The sequence below is a fragment of the Aquila chrysaetos genome, chromosome 13, assembly GCF_900496995.4.
Source record: "Aquila chrysaetos chrysaetos chromosome 13, bAquChr1.4, whole genome shotgun sequence".
Classification (NCBI taxonomy): Eukaryota; Metazoa; Chordata; class Aves; order Accipitriformes; family Accipitridae; genus Aquila; species Aquila chrysaetos.
This window is the reverse complement of record NC_044016.1, coordinates 8,264,046-8,283,307: the sequence shown is the minus strand read 5'-3', so window position 1 is coordinate 8,283,307 and position 19,262 is coordinate 8,264,046. Positions and strand designations below refer to the sequence as shown.

The 19,262-nt window shown below is 35.9% G+C and overlaps 1 protein-coding gene across 6 annotated transcripts in view; it reads left to right on the top strand.

The window, feature by feature from the left end:
• Positions 1 to 19,262, top strand: part of IARS2 (isoleucyl-tRNA synthetase 2, mitochondrial) — a 39,772-nt gene that overhangs the window by 10,938 nt on the left and 9,572 nt on the right. For all 6 annotated transcript variants that reach the window (XR_005933824.1, XM_030034985.2, XM_030034986.2 and 3 more), the window contains 13 exons: positions 119 to 241; positions 1,331 to 1,487; positions 2,569 to 2,717; positions 2,802 to 2,851; positions 2,950 to 3,059; positions 3,145 to 3,235; positions 3,605 to 3,720; positions 5,327 to 5,496; positions 6,390 to 6,480; positions 6,688 to 6,839; positions 7,872 to 8,032; positions 15,663 to 15,765; positions 16,391 to 16,484. Coding sequence is in view for 5 of the 6 variants with exons in the window: in XM_030034985.2 (XP_029890845.1) it covers positions 119 to 241; positions 1,331 to 1,487; positions 2,569 to 2,717; positions 2,802 to 2,851; positions 2,950 to 3,059; positions 3,145 to 3,235; positions 3,605 to 3,720; positions 5,327 to 5,496; positions 6,390 to 6,480; positions 6,688 to 6,839; positions 7,872 to 8,032; positions 15,663 to 15,765; positions 16,391 to 16,484 (1,567 nt within the window). In the remaining variant the exon portion in view is untranslated. The remainder of the gene's footprint in view (positions 1 to 118; positions 242 to 1,330; positions 1,488 to 2,568; positions 2,718 to 2,801; positions 2,852 to 2,949; positions 3,060 to 3,144; positions 3,236 to 3,604; positions 3,721 to 5,326; positions 5,497 to 6,389; positions 6,481 to 6,687; positions 6,840 to 7,871; positions 8,033 to 15,662; positions 15,766 to 16,390; positions 16,485 to 19,262) is intronic.

Genomic DNA, 19,262 nt, shown 5'->3' with positions numbered 1-19,262 from the left:
AGTTAACTCTCCGTGCTTGTTTGCTTTTATTACATGTTCTACCATCTAGCCAAAACCCAGACTTCTTGGAAGTGCAAAGACCTGTGATGATTTAGGTGTTTTCTTGTTGTCTCTACAGAAATGTGGTTTTTCGGAACTGTATTCATGGCAAAGGCAAAGGAAGGCAAAGCAGGAATTTTGTCTGCATGATGGACCACCTTATGCCAATGGAGACCCTCATGTTGGCCATGCATTAAATAAAGTAATTATTTACCTGTTCATACTCTACTGTTTTGAAGTGGTAAACACTTCCTATAATGCGCTGTGTGTTCTCCTTTCCCATTTGAAACAATAACGCTTTAAAGGGTGCGTTATTTTGGCAGACAGGGCTTTTAAAAAGCAAGTGGTGTGGTTACGTAGATACTATATGATGCCATGGCAACATCGATACCATACCATGACATAAATGCCATGTACCAATATATGGTACCTATATGCTGAGTGTTCATTTATGAGGCTGAATTGTTTCAGTAAAAACAGAACATCTTTTTAGAGAAGTCCAGCCTGTAATTCATTCCTAAGCAATATTAAATGCGCAGTTTACTTGTGTATTGAACATATCACACATACACATGTGGGTGAATGTCTATTTCTATACATGTATAGGTAATAATGTTACTGTAATGCACAGTTGAGCTGTGCCTCGCTATTCTTTTGCCCTTTGAGTATTTTGTAAGTTAGTTCTATTGCATTTATTTTATTTTATCTGGGTATCCTTGGTGGAACCACAATGACTAAATATTGATGGCTTTTAAAATACAAATTTCAGCTTTGAAATATTACTCCTAAGTATGTTTGGCTATTTTTAAATTCAGTCCTGAGAATGACAGCATTATGTATGCTACAAAGTGGGAAAGACTAAAATGTGACCCACGGCTTCTTATTGTACTAGTGCCAAAGCTTGGACTTCTGAAAACAGCAAGTTTTGGTAGGTCGTTGCTTACATCAAAAACCAGTAATGTGCACTAGGCCAACACTGTAGATCCAGCTCAATGTTTTTAAAATAAGAGCAAGTAGGATTTGTTCACTTCAAGTCTTGCAAGTTTATAAACTGCACCTTTCAGTTATACTGAACATGAATTCCTTTGATCAGAGGTCCTCTGAGGTTCTGCCAAAATACAAAATGATGGGCAAGAAAAATCACAAATGCACAGTCTTAAATGTAAATTTATTGTGCAGCCTTTTATATTTGTGTGTGGGTTTTTTTTTTTAAATAGGAGCATCTTAATTAATAATGTAGCTATTCCACATGGGGGAGCTAAAGTGATAACAGACCGTTGTGTCTTTTCAGATTTTGAAAGACATCACTAATCGTTTCTACATGATGAGAGGTTATAAAGTACATTATGTGCCAGGATGGGATTGTCATGGATTGCCAATTGAGTTGAAGGCATTGTCAGAAGTCAAAGGAGCTGAAAATCTTTCACCAATGGAAATTCGACAGAGAGGTAAACTACTGTTTGCAATATCTTTATAGAAAAAGTTGGCTTAAGTATTTGTACATCCTACTCATATTTTGTATTTTATGCTTTACATATAGCTTTTATACTTTATTGTGGGCTTTTCTATTACCTATTGGTGACATCTTCTATGATCACTGTATGTGTTTTCCAAGCAGATTGAGTACAAAGCAATCTTATGAAATGGGATAATTGAACACAGGCTTAATTTGTTGCTGTAATGAATATGCATAGTAATGACCGTGGGTTTAAAAAAACAAAAGTATGGCAGAGGATTTGGATTTCTGCTTTGCTTACCTGTGTAGTGGCATGAAACTGATATTTATCAGATCAACATCCTTTTGATTTTTGAAGACTGAATTTGATTAGGAGCTAAAAAGTTGCATATAAAAATCAGGCTTCAGTAGGACAGCTTGGCTTAATATCGTAAGTAGGAATGTACTTGTTGACTGTGTTTTTAACAAATACTACAAAACTATAGGGGTGATCCTTTCAGAGAAAGGTAGTCTGCACTATATGGAAACTGTTTTGAAGAAGTAATTTCAAATACCATATGTATTGAAAGACATCAACATTCAGCTGCAATGAGCAATTTAAACTGCTTTAGCTTGAAATTGCAGTAATGAAATGGGCTAACTTATTATTAGATGCATGTTGCTTTGAAAAGCTTGGATCAGCATCAACAGAGGTGGTTAACTTTCACTCTTATTTATTTTACGTTATTTGAGAATGTATTTTGAGAAATTGTTCTTCATAACTAAATATACTTCTTTTTTTCCCCTCTTCCTTAAAAAGAAAGTTTATATTCTGGAGACATTTGTGCTTTATGTCCCCATATTAGTCAAAAAGTGCTGCTCCTGAATCTTTTTACTCTTTGTAGTCATTTTATGTAACTACTTCTCTGAAATATATAGTTTTTGAGCCATAATAATCTATTTAATACAAATCAGTAATTAGGGCATAGTTTCAATGTGTTCAGCTCAGGCTGAACATCAGTAGCACATTTTAAATGGTATTAGATTGATATTAGTGGGCTAAACCGTGTGCTTAATGGAACTATTCCCTTTAGCTAGAGAATTTGCAGAAAGAGCAATTGAGAAGCAGAAATCTGCCTTCATTCGTTGGGGTGTAATGGCAGATTGGGCTAACTGCTACCGTACGTTTGATCCAAAGTATGAAGCAAACCAGCTGAGAGTCTTCTATAAAATGTATGATAAGGTATGTTGAACTTTTGTTGAAGTGTGTTTTGATTTGTTATGAGTTTCGATTCTCCTAACTTTTTTTACCCTCCCTTTCCTCTAGGGTTTCATTTATCAGGACTATAAACCTGTGTTCTGGTCCCCTTCAGCAAAGTAAGAATCAACTTACAATTTTGTCCTCAAAATTTTAGCAAGGATATCAATAGCTTTTCATGTTCAAGTGTGTTAACTTATGTTTGATATCTACCCAGAACAGCCTTGGCTGAAGCAGAGCTTGAATACAATGAGCAGCATGTCAGTCGTTCTGTGTATATGAAATTTCCCCTGTTAAAGTCACCACCTAAGCTGACTTCTGTGATAGGTATGACTTCTGTATAGATTTTAAGATTGATAGCTTTTATTTCTGTTAGAATTTTAAGTAAAGTACTTCTAATTTACATCTGTAGATGGATCATCCCCTGCTAGCGTGCTAGTCTGGACCACACAACCTTGGACTGTGCCAGCAAATCAAGCAGTTTGTTACATGCCAGATTCAGCGTATGTGTCTTTAACTTGGTTCAGTGATCTGCATCAGTCCTTATCAACATTTATCAGCAAAGTTAAAATGTTCTGGACTACCATTACTTTTTATTTAAGGCATCTTTTTTTGTGTTTTGTTTTGTTTTTAAGTAACACAATTTTAAGCTTTGTTCTATATTAATATATTAATTTCTGCTTTCATTTTGATTTTAAGTTATTTCTTTTTCCTGATGTTACGTTATCTTGAAATTCTTTTGAGATTTATGAGTGAATTGGACATGTAGATCTTAAAACGTATTTTGCTTTTAGAGATGGAGCATTTAAACAATTTGTAGCTTTATGGTGTTTGTAATTATTTAGTATGACAAATATATATTTGCATTGTAGATACTCAATTGTGAAATGTACAACTACTGGTGAACACTTCATTCTAGCAGCAGATAGAGTTGAATCTACAGCTGCTGTTTTGGACAGGCAGTTTGAGGTTATGTCAACGTGTAAAGGTAGGTTTTAATATTGTTATAAGTTGCTTAGAAATTTGCTTGCAGGTGTCTGAAAACTGCTTCAGTTTTGATGTATTATTAAGTTTGTTTATATTTTGAGAATATGCTTCACTAAATTGTACAAAGAGGAGTAATAGTCTGTCAGATTTAGTATTGGTGTATTGTAGCTCAAATTTTCATCCATAGATTTCAAAGTACTTTTGAAAATCTGGATTCACACTTGGAAAACTTAAACAGAGTGGAGGTCTGTTCAGTATCAAAATCTTAATTACACTGAATGCAGTTTGTCTGTCTTTCTCACCCATTGCTGTTGAGAACAAAGAGCTAATTACAAGTGTGCTTGCTGACTGCCTGATCGCTAAATTGTACGAAAACTATTGAAATATATTAATATTACCTAGTGTGGCAGAATTGGTAGCACTGTCAGCTGTTGTTGTCATGTTATGTTACTTTTCAAGTTTTTCATTGTTGAAAGGTGTCCTAAGCCATAAACGTGAAGAATATTGAGGTATCGTAGGTGACTGTTGTCTTTACAGACAAACTAAAGTGGTTCAGTTTGCATCCTAACAAACTGCATAGTGATATTTCTTAATAGACAGACTTCTGATGCGGTGTCATGAGTCCGGATTTAATGTGTCATTTGTGAGCTTTATTCATTTGCCTTTATCAGTGATTCAGTGCTGGAAATAGGCATATCTAAAGGAGGTGAGAATGGTGGTTTCTTTGATCTTCTCTTCAGGTTGTTTTGGCGTCTTTCTATGCCCTCTTTTTCAGAGGGAAGAAAATTACCCGTTTCTCTGCTTAATAATCATGTTTTTACCTAATGATAAAATTACCTGGAGGTGTTCTTAAAGGTTCCACCTTCTTGAATCACATGATTTGCAGATTACATACAACAGTAGAGTTGGACCTTCTTGAAAAGAAATTTTATATTAGAACCTGTTGTTTTTATTTTCCCATATATTTAGTAATTGGTTATATTTGTTACCTTTCTGTATTTGTTTACCTACCTGTCTGACAGCAGTTCCTAAACATGTTCCTTCTAGGAAGAAAGCATTCAACGAAGGCCAGTTTCAGCAAGGCTTTACTAAGATTTCTTCAGTGTTTTTTTTAACCTTAAATTGTCACTAGCTTCATTTGTGCTGTACTCTATTTGTATGTAATTTAGAGAATTTAAATGAATTGTTCATGATAACTACTTAATGGCAGAACTAGGAATGGTCCCAAATTCAAGGGTTTTAGCCTACTAAATCATTATTGAGATCTGTTTCTGGAACACTGAGATAGTGGTCTCCAAGGAATGGGAATGTATGGAGTGTCTCTAGGTGGAATGTCACTACTAATGGAATACCATTTTCTAAAGTAGAAGAAAAGCTTTTTCTTCAAAGGAAAGGAAAAAACCCCCAAACCTGTATGCAAGGTTAACAATGCAGAGAATTTGAAAACATTTGGATGGGGACACACAAATGAGATAAAGTAGTAGTACATCCAAATAGTATCCCATGCATACACTTGCTGATCTATTGTTCCATTTCTGCTCTCTGCTAAAGAAGCTGAATGCATTAATTGTTTCTCTATTTTCTCTTCTGGTTTTTTGCACCCCCAGGTGTAGATTTGGCAGATGGTTCTTGTGCTCATCCCACAATTCCTGGCAGAGTCTCTCCTCTGTTACCTGCTAATCATGTGACAATGGCAAAAGGAACAGGATTAGTTCATACAGCCCCAGCTCATGGTATGGAAGACTACAGTGTAGCTTCCCACCATCAGCTACCCACGGTACTTTATTTTTTTTCAGCTGTTGCTCTTGATTTCCTGCAACTGTTTGATCATGTGCCCCTAAAGCGATTGTTGTAATTTGTGCATAGAACCTGAAAATGTTTTGAAGCATTCACATAAGTGTAAGTCCTGTAAGGATGCAGGACTAACCTTAAAGTGTGTATCACAGTAAAAGGGTGAAGTTTTTGCTAATTAAAGGTTACAGGGAAGTGGTAGAATAGAATCCAATTTCTTTTCTCTCTGTTTTTGGTTTTGTTTTTTAAAGGATAACACAGACAACAGTTCTCAGATATTGGCTCTCAGTACTCAGAATTGGCTTTTAATGCTGTATCTTGCAGACCAGTAAATTGCCAGTTATGTAGGTCATTATTACTATTCTTTTTCAGCAAAGCTTGTTTTAAACACATGCATAAATACAGTTCAGTTATGCACGATCAGTTTGCGTTTGATGGAAACAGAGGTGCAGGGTATTCTTTTTCTCATTTACCTTTTTAAAGAGGTGACTCTTGAGATGTTCCAAAACCTGATTATACTTATGTTTATGTTTGGTTTCTTTTTTTTTGGAGGTAGGGTTTTTCTTGGGGGTTTGTTTGGTTTTATTTTTCACTGTTAATTTGAAAAGTCATTGAAATACTAACCAATGACTTGATGTAAGACAGTTGTGGTATATCTGCAAACATAATGGTGCTTATTTCTTCTGATAGGTAAAATTCACTTGCCTGGTAGATTACTAAATTGCAGTTCACTAAATCCGAAGTGTACTTAAATACAACATACTTTGCTATTCATCAGAAAAGTAGTTACTTGGCAGAGTACCTAACTCACTTTGAATACCAGAAAGGTAATTAATTGCCACATGGTATTTTATTGACATGATTAACATTTATTTTAAGGATTGCCTTGTGGATGAAGGTGGGTTTTTTACTGAAGCTGCAGGTCCTGAACTTCAAAACAAGAATGTCCTTGAAGAGGGGAATGAAGCTGGTGAGTATTTAATGTAGCCATTTGTTACTTCATCAGTTACATTCCTGCAGGTAAATGTTGAGGGTTTCTATAAACTGAACACGTTTTGAATATGGATGAGGTACAGGCGCTCTTGCTATGTATTGATCATGAAAAGGAATGAATTGAGGTTAACAGTAGCAGTATGTTCAAACTGGATTTTAATCTTGCCTCATTTTTTTCTCTCAGTCATTCAGATGCTTCAAGCAGCCGGGAGTTTGTTAAAAGAGGAGAAATATGCGCACAGTTACCCATATGACTGGAGGACTAAAAAGCCAATGATCATTCGAGCCAGCAAACAATGGTTTGTAAACACAGCAAGTGTGAAGGCTACAGCACAGGTATATAATTTTGCTTTCTTATGGGACATTTAAAGACAGCTGAGCCATTTGGAATCAGCAAAACTATCTTGCTGTAGCTCACTCCAGAATATGCTCTTCTCTAGGGTTTAAAACAGTAGTTGAAAAGTGTTAATTATTTGTAGAAGTGATGATTGTTATTGGGTTTTTGTCAATATTGATATAATCCATGATAAATAAATTGACTGACATATTTGTTCATTGTATTTACAGGAGATCTAAATTTCTTAGAGCTACTGAATTATTTTCCCCAAAATATTTTTTAAAATACAATGTTTCAAGGAATTAAATCAGAAGAGACAATTTTATGACTGTTAAAATTACCTTTGTTATTATGGTGGCCTTGGATGGCCTGACATCTTTGTTTGCTCCCCTATTAATTTTGCCACAGTCCTAATTTAAATAACTTTAAACCATATTTTTTTAATATGCAGTGCACTTTGAAATTATGTACGTCCACACAGAAAACTCAGACCAGCACCTTAGGCTGTCTTGGGTAACAGTGATTTCATTCTAAGTGGGGCATGAGGTGTTTATTCCTTATTGATTTTATCTAGAATGAAGGAAAATACGATGGTTATTCAGCAGGGTTGGGAGCGAGTGGTTGCCCACACTCTCTAATACAGGCAGCATGTATCAAGGTGGGGTTTCAAAGTAAACAACAGCACAAGACACAATGAGCTATTAAACTTCAAATAGAGATACTGATGCCATTTCTAACTCACTTAAGGGTGCATCTGCTAGACAATCAGAGCTGGCAAAAAAGCATTGGTTGTTCTTTGGGGAAATGTACAGTATATACAGCATTCAAAATATGTTATTGAAGAGCAACATGCAGTGAAGTAAACAAAGTAAATGTGACAGTTGCCCGAGAACATGTTATTCAATACTGGGAGTGGGAGTGTAGACCTGTACCTTTTTTTTTTTTTTTTTTTTTTTTTTTTTTACTGGTAGCATAAACAGTGTTTGTCTGAATGCTGAAGCATGTTCAACAATTCACTGTCTACTTCATAGGAAGTGCTGAAAAAAGTGAAAGTTATTCCTACGTCTGCAGCGAACAGAATGCTCGAAATGCTGGACAGAAGGACCTTTTGGTGTATATCACGGCAAAGATGTTGGGGTGTTCCGATTCCTGTTTTTTATCAGAAGAACACAGGAGAATGCTTGATAAACAGGTATTTGTCTAGCTTTATATACGAAAAATGAAAGAATGAGCACTGTCTGTTGTGCTGCAGTTATACAATATTATAAAACTTCTAACTATTTAAGTATGAATACATGCTTTTACTTGTAATTGTTTATACACAGAACTAATTCAGCTATAAATTAAAGCAGTCAAAACCTCATTGCTGAAGGTGACTTGTATGTAAGTAATAAGAATCATTTTACTTAGATATTTAAGTTACCTGAAAAGTCTCCTTGATAGTGATTGCTGCTTTCATTCCTCATCTTCAAATTAAGTGAGCTGGCAGTAATCACTGGCCTTTATGTTTAAGCAAGGAGTGAAATGCAAGTTGTAGTTAGAATAGATTGCAACTGTAATTGTAGCACTGTAAATTGAACAGTACAGGTATTTTGTCAAAATAGCTTTTTGCTATTGAGTAAGTGACAATGAGATTATCTGAAGCTGAATAACTAAATTGGTTGCAGAATAAGTAATTGCACTTTGTTTCAAAATGAAATTAGTGTTTTTGAAGAGCCAGCCTCAATAAATGTAAGTAAGTGACCTTTAGCTATATGGTTTGGTATGTCTAAAGCTTCAGATGCTAGCCTTATTCTGCCATCTTTTGGTTAATAGTATCCAGATATTGCAAACACTGCATTTCAGGAATTCCAGATTGCATTTCAGGAATTCGGATGTAATGTGGAAGAAATCCAAGCTATGCTTTAAACCAAGAAAACTCAACCAAATATGATCCTTTTCTGTCTTTTAAGGAGTGATAGAGTTCTGCTTTTACCCCTTCGGGAGACAGAGGTTTTCAGTTGTGAATATCCTCTAAGACATGATTTCATAAAAATAGTATTGTGGAGTTCCATGTTCATTGTTAATTTCCATAATTGTTTTCTGTCTTGAGATATGCCAGTGTAACTCCATTTTATACATCTTAACCTTACAACCGTTTGTGCAAATTCATTATGGGTAGTAAGATTGCATAGCTGGAGGTGAACTTAGTAGTGTTGCAGAACTTTTTTTATTCTGGTATTGAATAAATATACTGCAGAGAGTCCAGCTTGTTTTCCAGAGGCTGGACTGAGCACATAAGTATAGTAGTAGGTGAGGCTTAGGGTGTGGAGAGCAGGGAATGGACTTTAAGCAGTTAGACCTTAGCTTCACCTAGCGTGACTGGGTGTGTAGGCACACAGATACGTACTTTGACTCTCTCTCAGTAGGCAATAACTGTGAGAAAAGACCACAATAACCGTAGTCGTTTGTAGTACCTGAATAATGCTGACGCACATCAGGAAGTGGATGGAGGCTCTGTGGGGTGTAAAATCATTTTACCTGCAAAGATTGTTACCATATTAAAAAGTAAGTGTATGTTCACATAAAATGATGATTTCCGAGGAATACTTATTTTAGCCTATCTGCAGAGTAGGCTTGAGTGTGTTACTTGCACTTGCTTAAAATTGTTAAATGTGTAATTTAACAACAAAGTAAGAGTGTAATGAAAAACAGTTTAGCAGTTGGTAGTCAAATGGGAAGGGCACCGTGAAGCAATAGCTCCTTCAGAACGTAAAGGAGCTGACCCAGCTGGTGCAGAAAGCATTTGAAAGGAGGGATGCATGGGAATTCCTTCAGGTTATTGTAAAATTACCTTGAAGGCCAGTGACCTGTATTAAAAAGCATGCCTGCATGTCTTTTGTAAGTGCTTGAGCTGCGTGAGATTATTGCTGGAGCTGTACGATACGAGGCAATCGGGGCATTCTGATGTGATAAACTCTGCAACAGTTTAACAACTCGACCTTTGTGTGTACCTATTGGCCTAGTAGCCACCCATGTAGGTGAATGAACAAAGTGACAGTATGGCATGTTTGGTTAGAGTTGATCTGGTGAAAAAAGAGAGACATTTAGGAGAAAAAAAAAAAAGAGACATATCCAATATGCTTGAAAAGTAGATTTATTTCATTTGACTGACAGCTTCTGATGCTTATTTATAGTCAGTACTCTTTACTTCTATCATATTTTACAGTAGAGGTGAAATTTTCAAAGAAAAGTTTAAAACACTCATTAAATATTTAAAGTTAGCCATAGCAGACTTCTGTAACGAGAGTAGGAAAAGTGCACAGAATATTGGCCTATAGAAATGACAGGCAAATTTAGAAAGCAGTCTGTCAATTCATAGGTCATTTTCCTGGGCACCAGTTCTTATTGAAATAAACAGCTAAGCCTAAATATTTTGTTGCATTTACAGTATCATTTTGAAAATCATAATCACAGTAGGTTGTTGACGTATTTCTAACACTTAAGTTTCATATTCAGATTTTGTGAATAATTAATATCATTAAAAAAAACAGCAAATAACTTGCATTTCAAAACAAAAACTGTTTTCTTACCTAAAATGCTGGATAAATGTGTTTCCAGTAGCAGCTGCTATGGAGTTTTTCAGTGGCTATCAAAAGTAACAGCATCTCCACTGGAAGTCAGTGTAGTCCACATGGAGTTGCTGTTACATTTGAGAGCACCAATGGTTGATCTTGAGTGATCCTGTTTCTGTATCATCTGTGAAAACACTTAAAAAAAAAAAAAAAAAAAAGTCCCTAAAATAAACAGCTGTTTCCCTCTATTAAGTGAAAGTTTCCCCTGAATTTGCCATGTGAAAGGCTGCAGAAAGGTGCTCTTTCAAGATGCAACTGCTCATGTCTTAACAGGGTATTTTTCCCACACTGACAATCCTGTCTTTCTGACTTGAAAGCCAAGAGCTAGACTGTAATCTTGTAAGCAGCAAGTTTGATGCAAGATCTCCATGAGTCTTTCCGCTTTGCTGCTGTGACTCCCCATAGACCTAAAAGACATTTGATTGTATGACACTGTTGTCTATGGTTCTAAATTTAATACGCTAGTGATGATTAGATTCTTTATGTAGACTATACCACATCATATTGCAATCAGGAGTTTAAAAATTATTATAAAATAATAAAACCCTATATGAGAGAGAGAGAAAAGAGAGAACATTTTTTCATTATTGCCATTTTCATTAAGAATATGGAGGTAAGATTCTGCTCAATTTTTCTGCATGAGTAGAGAAAAAAGACTTTAAATAGAATACATGCACAAATAAACACTTATACTGTTTTGTCAACTTTCAAAATTTAATAGGTTTTGAGACAAAAAGTTCTGATTCTAAGAAATTCTGTAACTTGTGGAAGAGAAGAGAGAAAGAGCTCCAAAAGTAAAACGAGAGATTTGTAATTCCACTAGTAGCTCAGACCAGATAATAAATGTGAGATACATACTTTAATCTGACCTCATGCAATATCTTCTTTACAAATTCACTGTTCAGATACTGGTAATAATAAGTACTATTGCAAAGGTTATTCTAATGCCTGAGGACTTTTGTCCCTTTCTCTGTGATTAACAAGTAACTTAAATTTCTGACAAAGAAAACCCCAGCCTGTTTATGAAGTAGATCTACCCTGTGCTCTCATTTGCTTTTTAAAATATTAAGACATTTCAGTGACTTATAAGCAATAGCAACTTACCGTAACCTAAATACTTACTGCAGCAGTATCAACATTCATGTAAAAAAGAAGATACTTGCTCTCTTTACTGTTGTTTGAAAAGAGGTCGAGAGAACATCAGGCACTGTATTCTGCTCCTGCCGACTATAGCTTAATGCCACCTAATTTCTGTTAACACATTAAATAAGTGTTCAGCATAATCAATATCAGACTTCAGAGTGATTGGCTGGTGTCGTGGTAGCGTGAATTGCCGTAGAGGTTTCAGTGTTAAAACGTAGCGAGTGACACGTAATGCAAGTTCTTCTAGATAGCATATGAATACAGGGCAAAGTTTTACAATGGTGTTTATTGCTAACTCGGTGAATTATCATGCTTTCGTTGAAGCCTACAGATTATAAAGTGATGAGTAGTTATTTGAGAAAGGTGGTTTTCACTTGCACCTCACATAAAAGTACTTTGCAAAAATCTTCCTCCTTACAATACAGATACCTGAAATATATTCATTTCTCTCTGTTGTGGTAATAGTTTATCGTAAGGATCCTGGGAAAAGATTAGAGGAACAGGCTGGGTTTTTTTGTTTGTCTTGGATTTTTTTCAAACTGTAGGAGGAAAAAGTATTTGTTGAAATGGTATCCTGTAAATCTTTGGTCTTAACTATCTCCTCTTATAAAATACTTGTCTGTTAATGTTCACTTATATTCTGTAGGGAAACTGAATATAATGAAAAAAACTTGCACTGCTAAATTTTTTTTTCACTTGATTTGAAACTATGATAGAATTTTGAGAATATTGGTCAATAACAAGTTGACTTCACAGTGATTGACTCCTTATTTTTTGTAAGTGATTGATAACACAACTCTGACCACCTTTTAGTTGTGTGAAAACTTTTATCTGTAGCATAATCATATCTATTAGTTCACATGTCGTGAAAATGTGTCTTTAAAATAATTCTGCCCTTCATGAATTAACAATATAAGCCTTTGTATTGCATAGCAATACACTTGGTAAAAGGTTAGTCCACAGTATATTTTGTAGTAATGGTGTATCTGCAATGGTGACAACTGATGTGGGGCCTTGGCAATACTTACTTACTGTAAATGAAGGCAGTCATTAGTCATTTTATGATGGTTTCCCAAGGGAGATTGATAGCAAGGTTCTATTTCCTTCTTGTCCCTCCTCCCGCCTCCGATGGAAAGGAGAGCAGTTCATCCTCACTACAGGTAAATACAGTTTGCACTAACACAGTGTTTCAGATCCTCCCCCTTGTTAATGCTCCAAATATTTGTGTGATAGGCCTGACCTTAATCATTATCTCCTCCATTGAGGAGAGATGTCATTGCAATTAACAGTTGTAGTGTTGGAAAACTGGTGGCACTTCAGGCTGTATCTCCTTTACTTAAAGCTTAGAACATCTGACAAACTGAGGTTTCTGCTGTGATCAAACTGAATCCAGACAGTTGCTGCAAAACGTTGTTTGTTTGTTAAGAGTATATTCCTATGTGTTGTCCAAGGTAGCTGTTACTTTTGGTCTGCAGCTGGATTTATCACCTTTTAAAAATCCTTACAAACATGGATATCATCAAATACCTGTTGAATGTTTTAAGAATGTATAGGTTGAAAATGAATTAATCACTAGAGTTTATGTCACTCCACTGAACTGCATTTGCGATATGGAAAAGTTACGTGGAAGACAAGCTTAGTTCCTATTTAAATTTTCTACTTATTTTATAGGGCATGCTGGTAGCGCTTTTTTTTTTTTTTTTTTTAATACTAGTTATGGGTATGATTCTTGATTTAGAAAAATTTTCTGGCTCTAATTTGATGACAGAGCCGTTAGCTGAGCACAGAGTTGCTTCTTCCATGAATCACTCAACATGCACTAACATCTTATGTGGTAATAAGCAAGTTTTAGGGTAAATCATCCTCTTTTTAATTTAACCACTCTCTGTTCTGGTGGTGACTTCCATGGGTAAGACTTGGCCAGTAACAGGAGGCACTGAGACTGTGGAGGGAGCTCTTGAAATATTCACTTGAAGACAACTAGTTATCTATAACTGTCTTTAAAATTACACTGATAGTGTATTTGAGAAGAATCGAAGATGGAGCCTTCTGTTGAAAAGGAGTGAAAAATAATGTTGTGTATTGCTTTTTCTAAAATGTTCCCAGGTGCTACGATCTGTGTCATCATTGAAGGTCTGGGTGTAAAGCCAGCCTCTTCAGTAGAAGGTATTGACCCTGCAAGAGAGAGACAAATTAAGTGGAATAGTTTAGTCTGGGCTGAGACAAACAAACTTCTTGGCTTACTTGATTTTTTTTTTTTTTTTTTTTTTTTTTTTTTCCCTGAGAGCTTTCTGAATTTGAAGATTTAGCCTGATGGAGGCAAGATAATCAGGGATTTATCAGCTGTCTGCCAGGAATTTACCAGAACTGCAGTTGTTTGCTTTTGTCTTGGAGAAGTAACGCTTCACAGTTGGAAGTATAGGCAAATAGGCCTCTGTGCAAATATTTCTGAAAGGAAAAGATACTGTTCTGAACCGGAGCTCCTAAATGTTGTTTTACCAAGATAAAACTTGTCGCTTTGTGAGTGTTACTGGTTAGTGGTTTTTCTCTTCAGAAAACCTGCTGGCATGTTCTACAGGAATTTACTTTGAAAAGTAGATTGATTGATTGATTGATTGATACAAACCTGTTGGTCTATCATTGCAATTTTATTCCCACAATCAAGAGCAGAACTGCATTTTCTTCTTAATGTTGCACTTCTTGCCATGTAATTAAGTAATAATTTGTTCTATGTCTTCTTGGAGAACATGGGTTTTCATGCTTAAACTCTGTAAGAGTCCACTAAATGTTGTAGTGATGTAGCTCAACTTCTTAGCAGTACAGAAAAAATACTGTGCTGCAGTCCAAAACTGAGTGATGACACTGAAGAAGTTAGATAATTTTCCTTTTGTGTTTTCAAGATAATTATGCCAGATCATTATTTTACTTTTTCCCCTTTCACAATACTGTGTCAAGAAGTTAGTTAATTGATTAAATCTTCATTTTTTTGAGTTAAAAACAAATCTCTGGTGGCTTGGGTAACACAGGTTTTAGTTTGAAGTTGGCAGGTCATGACTATCTGCTGTACACCTTAAATACAGCAGATGTCTTAAAAATCACCTCTTTAGCAAGTGCTCTGTGAGTCAGCAAGACAAAGTGTGTGTGGTTTGTTTTGGTTTTTAAGCTATCTTAATTTATGTCTAGACTTGGCATTAAATGATATTAAAAATCAGTTCGCCATAGTCTTACCTACTGGGGATAATGATTGAATGTGTCATAAATAGCGCACAGAACTGCATGCCTTGTGGTTCACATCAGAAAAAATGCTTAGTAAATTTTTAATTTTTCTTATTTCTGTAGTATCTATTTATTTCAGGACCTTTGTCTTGGCTGGTGCTGTACCATATGAACTCATATATTGCCTTCAGAGCATACATTGAATGGTTGTTTACATCACTCCTCTACTGGGTAGAAAAGTTTAAGTTTCCCAAGTTATTGGGATTAATATATTTATATAAATGTTTCTTAAATTTTTAGAAATGTATTGCTAAAAAGCAGGAATCCAGGCAACCAGAAGTCTAATATATATGTAAGTTATTCGAAACGCTGCCACTTCCTAACTCTCCATTTCCACATGAGTTCTCAAGGTCCCTTTATACAGTGGAGAAAAGAAGCCTGTTGTCAAAAAGAGCAAATATTTGGGGGGGGAAATAGTTGTCTGGTTTCTGTAAAGTCAAGGTCAAGAAATAGCAAGTGAAATGGATTTGAGAAGTTGTCAAGCTGCTGGCATCTTTTATGAGCGCCCAGTTATTGAGTATTTGCAGAAAAAGCTATTTGGAATACATGCGGGTTTCTGTATGTCCAGGTTTTACACAACCCTACCCATCTTGGAAGACAAAAGTAGGAAGTCTTTTTAATACAGGCAGAAAGCTCTGTGGAGTCTTGTCTGGATTAGAAGCTGGAAAATCACAGGTTTAAATAGCTTGATCTCTTTATCAGTATACCTCACCACTTTGGATCTGGGATATTGTAGAAAGGTATCATTAACTCATCAATGTGTAAAACTTCTTTTTCCTTCTAACCCAGTGAAACTATCACAGATGTCATCAAAATAGTGGAGCAGCAAGGAACAGATGCATGGTGGACCCTTCCTATTGAACAACTGCTATCAAAAGAGGCTGTAGCAAAGGTAATTTTTTGACTTCAAATACAGAAGGTGCTCGAGACAGTCCAGTCATGGGAAATAATATAAAACCTTCATGTATTCCTATGATCCTTTTCAGTCTTTTACCTTTATGAGAAGGTATCATGTGAAAGGAATATTCAGAAAGTGAGATCTGAGTATGGCAAAATACACACAATCAGATTTGTGCCATTAATTCAGGGCAGAGATCTCAATCCTCCTCCTCCTTTTAGTTGAGGAGGAAAGTGACATCCTAATTAACCAAATTTTGAGCCCAGATATATATTAAGTCTTTGTCATTAAAATAGATTAGAATTTTAATTTTGTTTTTCCTAACTTTTTATTGTTCCTTTAACAATTGTGTTCTTAAGGTAGCACACAAACTGTAGTGTTACTCTGCCATCTCAGATTTTTTGGTAACTTTTCCTTGTTCTGTTTTGGGGTTTCATCAGCAATTATCTGAACACTATTGTGAAAAGTTACCTAAATTATTTTGTGTTCACTCACAAAGTTGGTAGCAGAGCCTGTACAAAACTGGTCCAGAAACCAAATCTACTTTATTTGTAGTTTTGAAAAGCATTGATGTACTAAGTATTCTATTTGTATTATTTAATAATTGTTTTTCCAATAGGCTGGTGGTCATGATGTTTTGGATTATGTCAAGGGACAGGATGTCCTAGACATCTGGTTTGACAGTGGAACTTCCTGGGCTCATGTTTTGGAAGGTACGGAATTAATATGTTGATCTTTCTTTTAAAATACTTGGAGAACAAAATATAACTGTTTTGCATAATGGTGTTGGTATTGGCAAAACTGAGTTAGATTATGCCAGCAGCAAACTGGTTGTGACTTCTTGTAAAGCTGCTTTTGCTTGTAAAGTTAAGGGCTTAATGTTGGCAAACTCATTTTCAGCATAGTTGAAATTGAGATCTTTCTAATATTCTATTCTGAATGATTCTGCCACATGGCATACCATATATCTTCTAATCAGAACGTAATTTGTTTTGAGTATAGAAGTTTCATGACACAAATGGACAACGTACTTTGTTGCTAGTTGGTAACACTTAAATTATTTTCAGTTAACAAATTTCAGTTTGTGCTTGTGCATGCTATTTGAAGCAGAACAAAACTGAGATCAGCTCCTGAATTTAATTAAGTTTTATAATTTTAACAGTCTAGGTGTACTTTTTCATTTCTGAGTACTTTCAGTAACTAAAGCAGTATATCGTGGCTTAAAATATTTATACTTGCTATATGCCATTTATAGTTCCTACTGCCAGTAGATGCTGCTCAGCAGGTAACAGATATATATTTGTATAAAAATACATTAAAAGTATACTGTTTGCCTGGAGGATAGTCTAAAGTCAGGAGACCTTTCTAAAGGAGGAGTCTGGTCCCATACATCAGGTCTGTTGGACTTTAAACTCTCAGTACACAATTGTGTGATAGCCATCTCGTTGAATTATAAAACACGTTAGTACCAGAGGTTTTATTTCTTAGCAACGTGGTCAGGCAACAGTACCATCAGCAAACATTCATTTTCTAGAAGACCTTTACATATCTTAAAGTTCATACTCTTTAAAAATTTTTCTGGTTTGGTTTTGAAAAGTATAACAAAGTATTTTATGCACATTACGTACTTGAATTCTTTAAGGGCTTAACACCTCAGTATGCAAAAACTACCTCTAGTCCTGTGTAGAGGAAACACCTCATGTTGAATAGCAGAATAAAGACTCTTCATTCACTGTTGATTTTTGTAAGGCTCCTGTATGGATTCTGTAATGTCTAATAAATGCTGGGTCTTTCACAGTACAGACTTCTTTCATGGAACCATTAAAAGTTCCTCTTCTCTATCTAGTCTTGCTGGAACTTGGTGTGTGTAAGGCATCTTCTTTTGCTGTCTGACATGACTGGAGTGGCCCCACTAGTTCAAAAGTTGGGGGAAGGATGAACAAGCAGTGTGATCTTGTAAGCCTCTTCATCATCAGAAATGACACAAAAGTTGCATTACCTTTTTTCATCTGTAACCGAGGCTCCCAGCCACTGCCGGAAGTGGAAGTACAGTCTCAGTGATTCATATGAAATTACTGTTTTAATTTATGAAAAATGCACTTTGCAAGAGAAGTTGTTGAATTAATAGTTTTGTCTTGTATTTCCCAATATGCTCCAGCTTTTAAAACTTTTTGCAGAACTTCTTCCTATGTCCATAAAAATAATAGGCAATGCTTATAAACAGACTAACTGATGGGATTCTTTTCCAAAGTGCTTTTGGGGAAAAATGGATGAAATCCATGGAGAAATCCAAAATTGCTTACAGAATGTCATAACCGGAAGAAGAACTTCCCATGGCTTAAATTCATGAAAGCGCAGAGGCATATGGAAGCTGGCGTGCTACCTGTTAATTTTGTAGTAGGAGATCAGTGATAACAGCAGTTATTGCTTGTTTTCTGATGACGGTGTCATGCATGGCAGTGGTTCTTTTGCAGCACATGAGTTAATTTCAGGGTAACTGGAAGTGCAAGACTAATGTTTATAATTGTTTCACTCTACCATGAACTCAAGTTATTGAAAATAATAAATCAATGATCTGTAACCAGCAGGAATAAAAGGCGTTACAGATTTCCCTGCCAGTTCCAGTCTCACAAAAATAAGTCGTTCTCTTCAACGTCTCTGCAACTCGGGGAACTTAGGCCTGAGTTTTCACTGGACTTGAACTAGCTCTATCCGAGCTTATTAAATGAGATGCAGCAGTTATAGAATTCATCCCTTTAGCTGATGGCCACACAGATTGCTTTCAAAAATATGGCAGGTTGGGAAGGGGGTGGGGAGGAGGAAGAAGAGAGAGAGATTCCACAGTATGAGGTATTTGAACAGGCTAACAGAATTGCTCAGTGACAGCAAGCTCAATGGCCTAAAGCATACACCGGTTGCATGGATACAGTCATATTTCTAACGCTTCCCTTGGTGCATTTCCTGCCAGAGACTGGGCATAGTTCTCATGGAAATGACTTACAGTTGCCCCTTTTTCATTAAATTATGGTTGGCTTCCTTTTTCCAGCCTAGGTGTGTCAAAGAGTACCACTTCTAGCTAAATGACAAATTAACCAAACCGTTCTACATCAGCAGTGTGGCAGGTAGGAAGGTGTGACTTACTAAGATCAAAGATTTAGCTACCGTACTCACAGAACCAAAAATATACAGTTATAACTAGATTGTGTGTAAAATAAATACTACCCTGCTTGCACCATTGAGAGCAGATCCACAAGTGCAATGTGCTCTGAAGAACCCACTGTTCTGGGGATACGGTTTGCTTTGTTAATGCTCTGTTTGCCTAGCACTGTTTTCACTGAACCGTTTATTGTTGTGCTATCCAATCCTGTTTCTTTCTTGCTACACATGCCTCAAATATTTCTGAAAGAACTCTTTCCATATTCTTTTATGCAATGTTACAATTTAAGTCTGAATGCTTCATAGGTGAAGAAATTCATTTTCACAGTACTGCT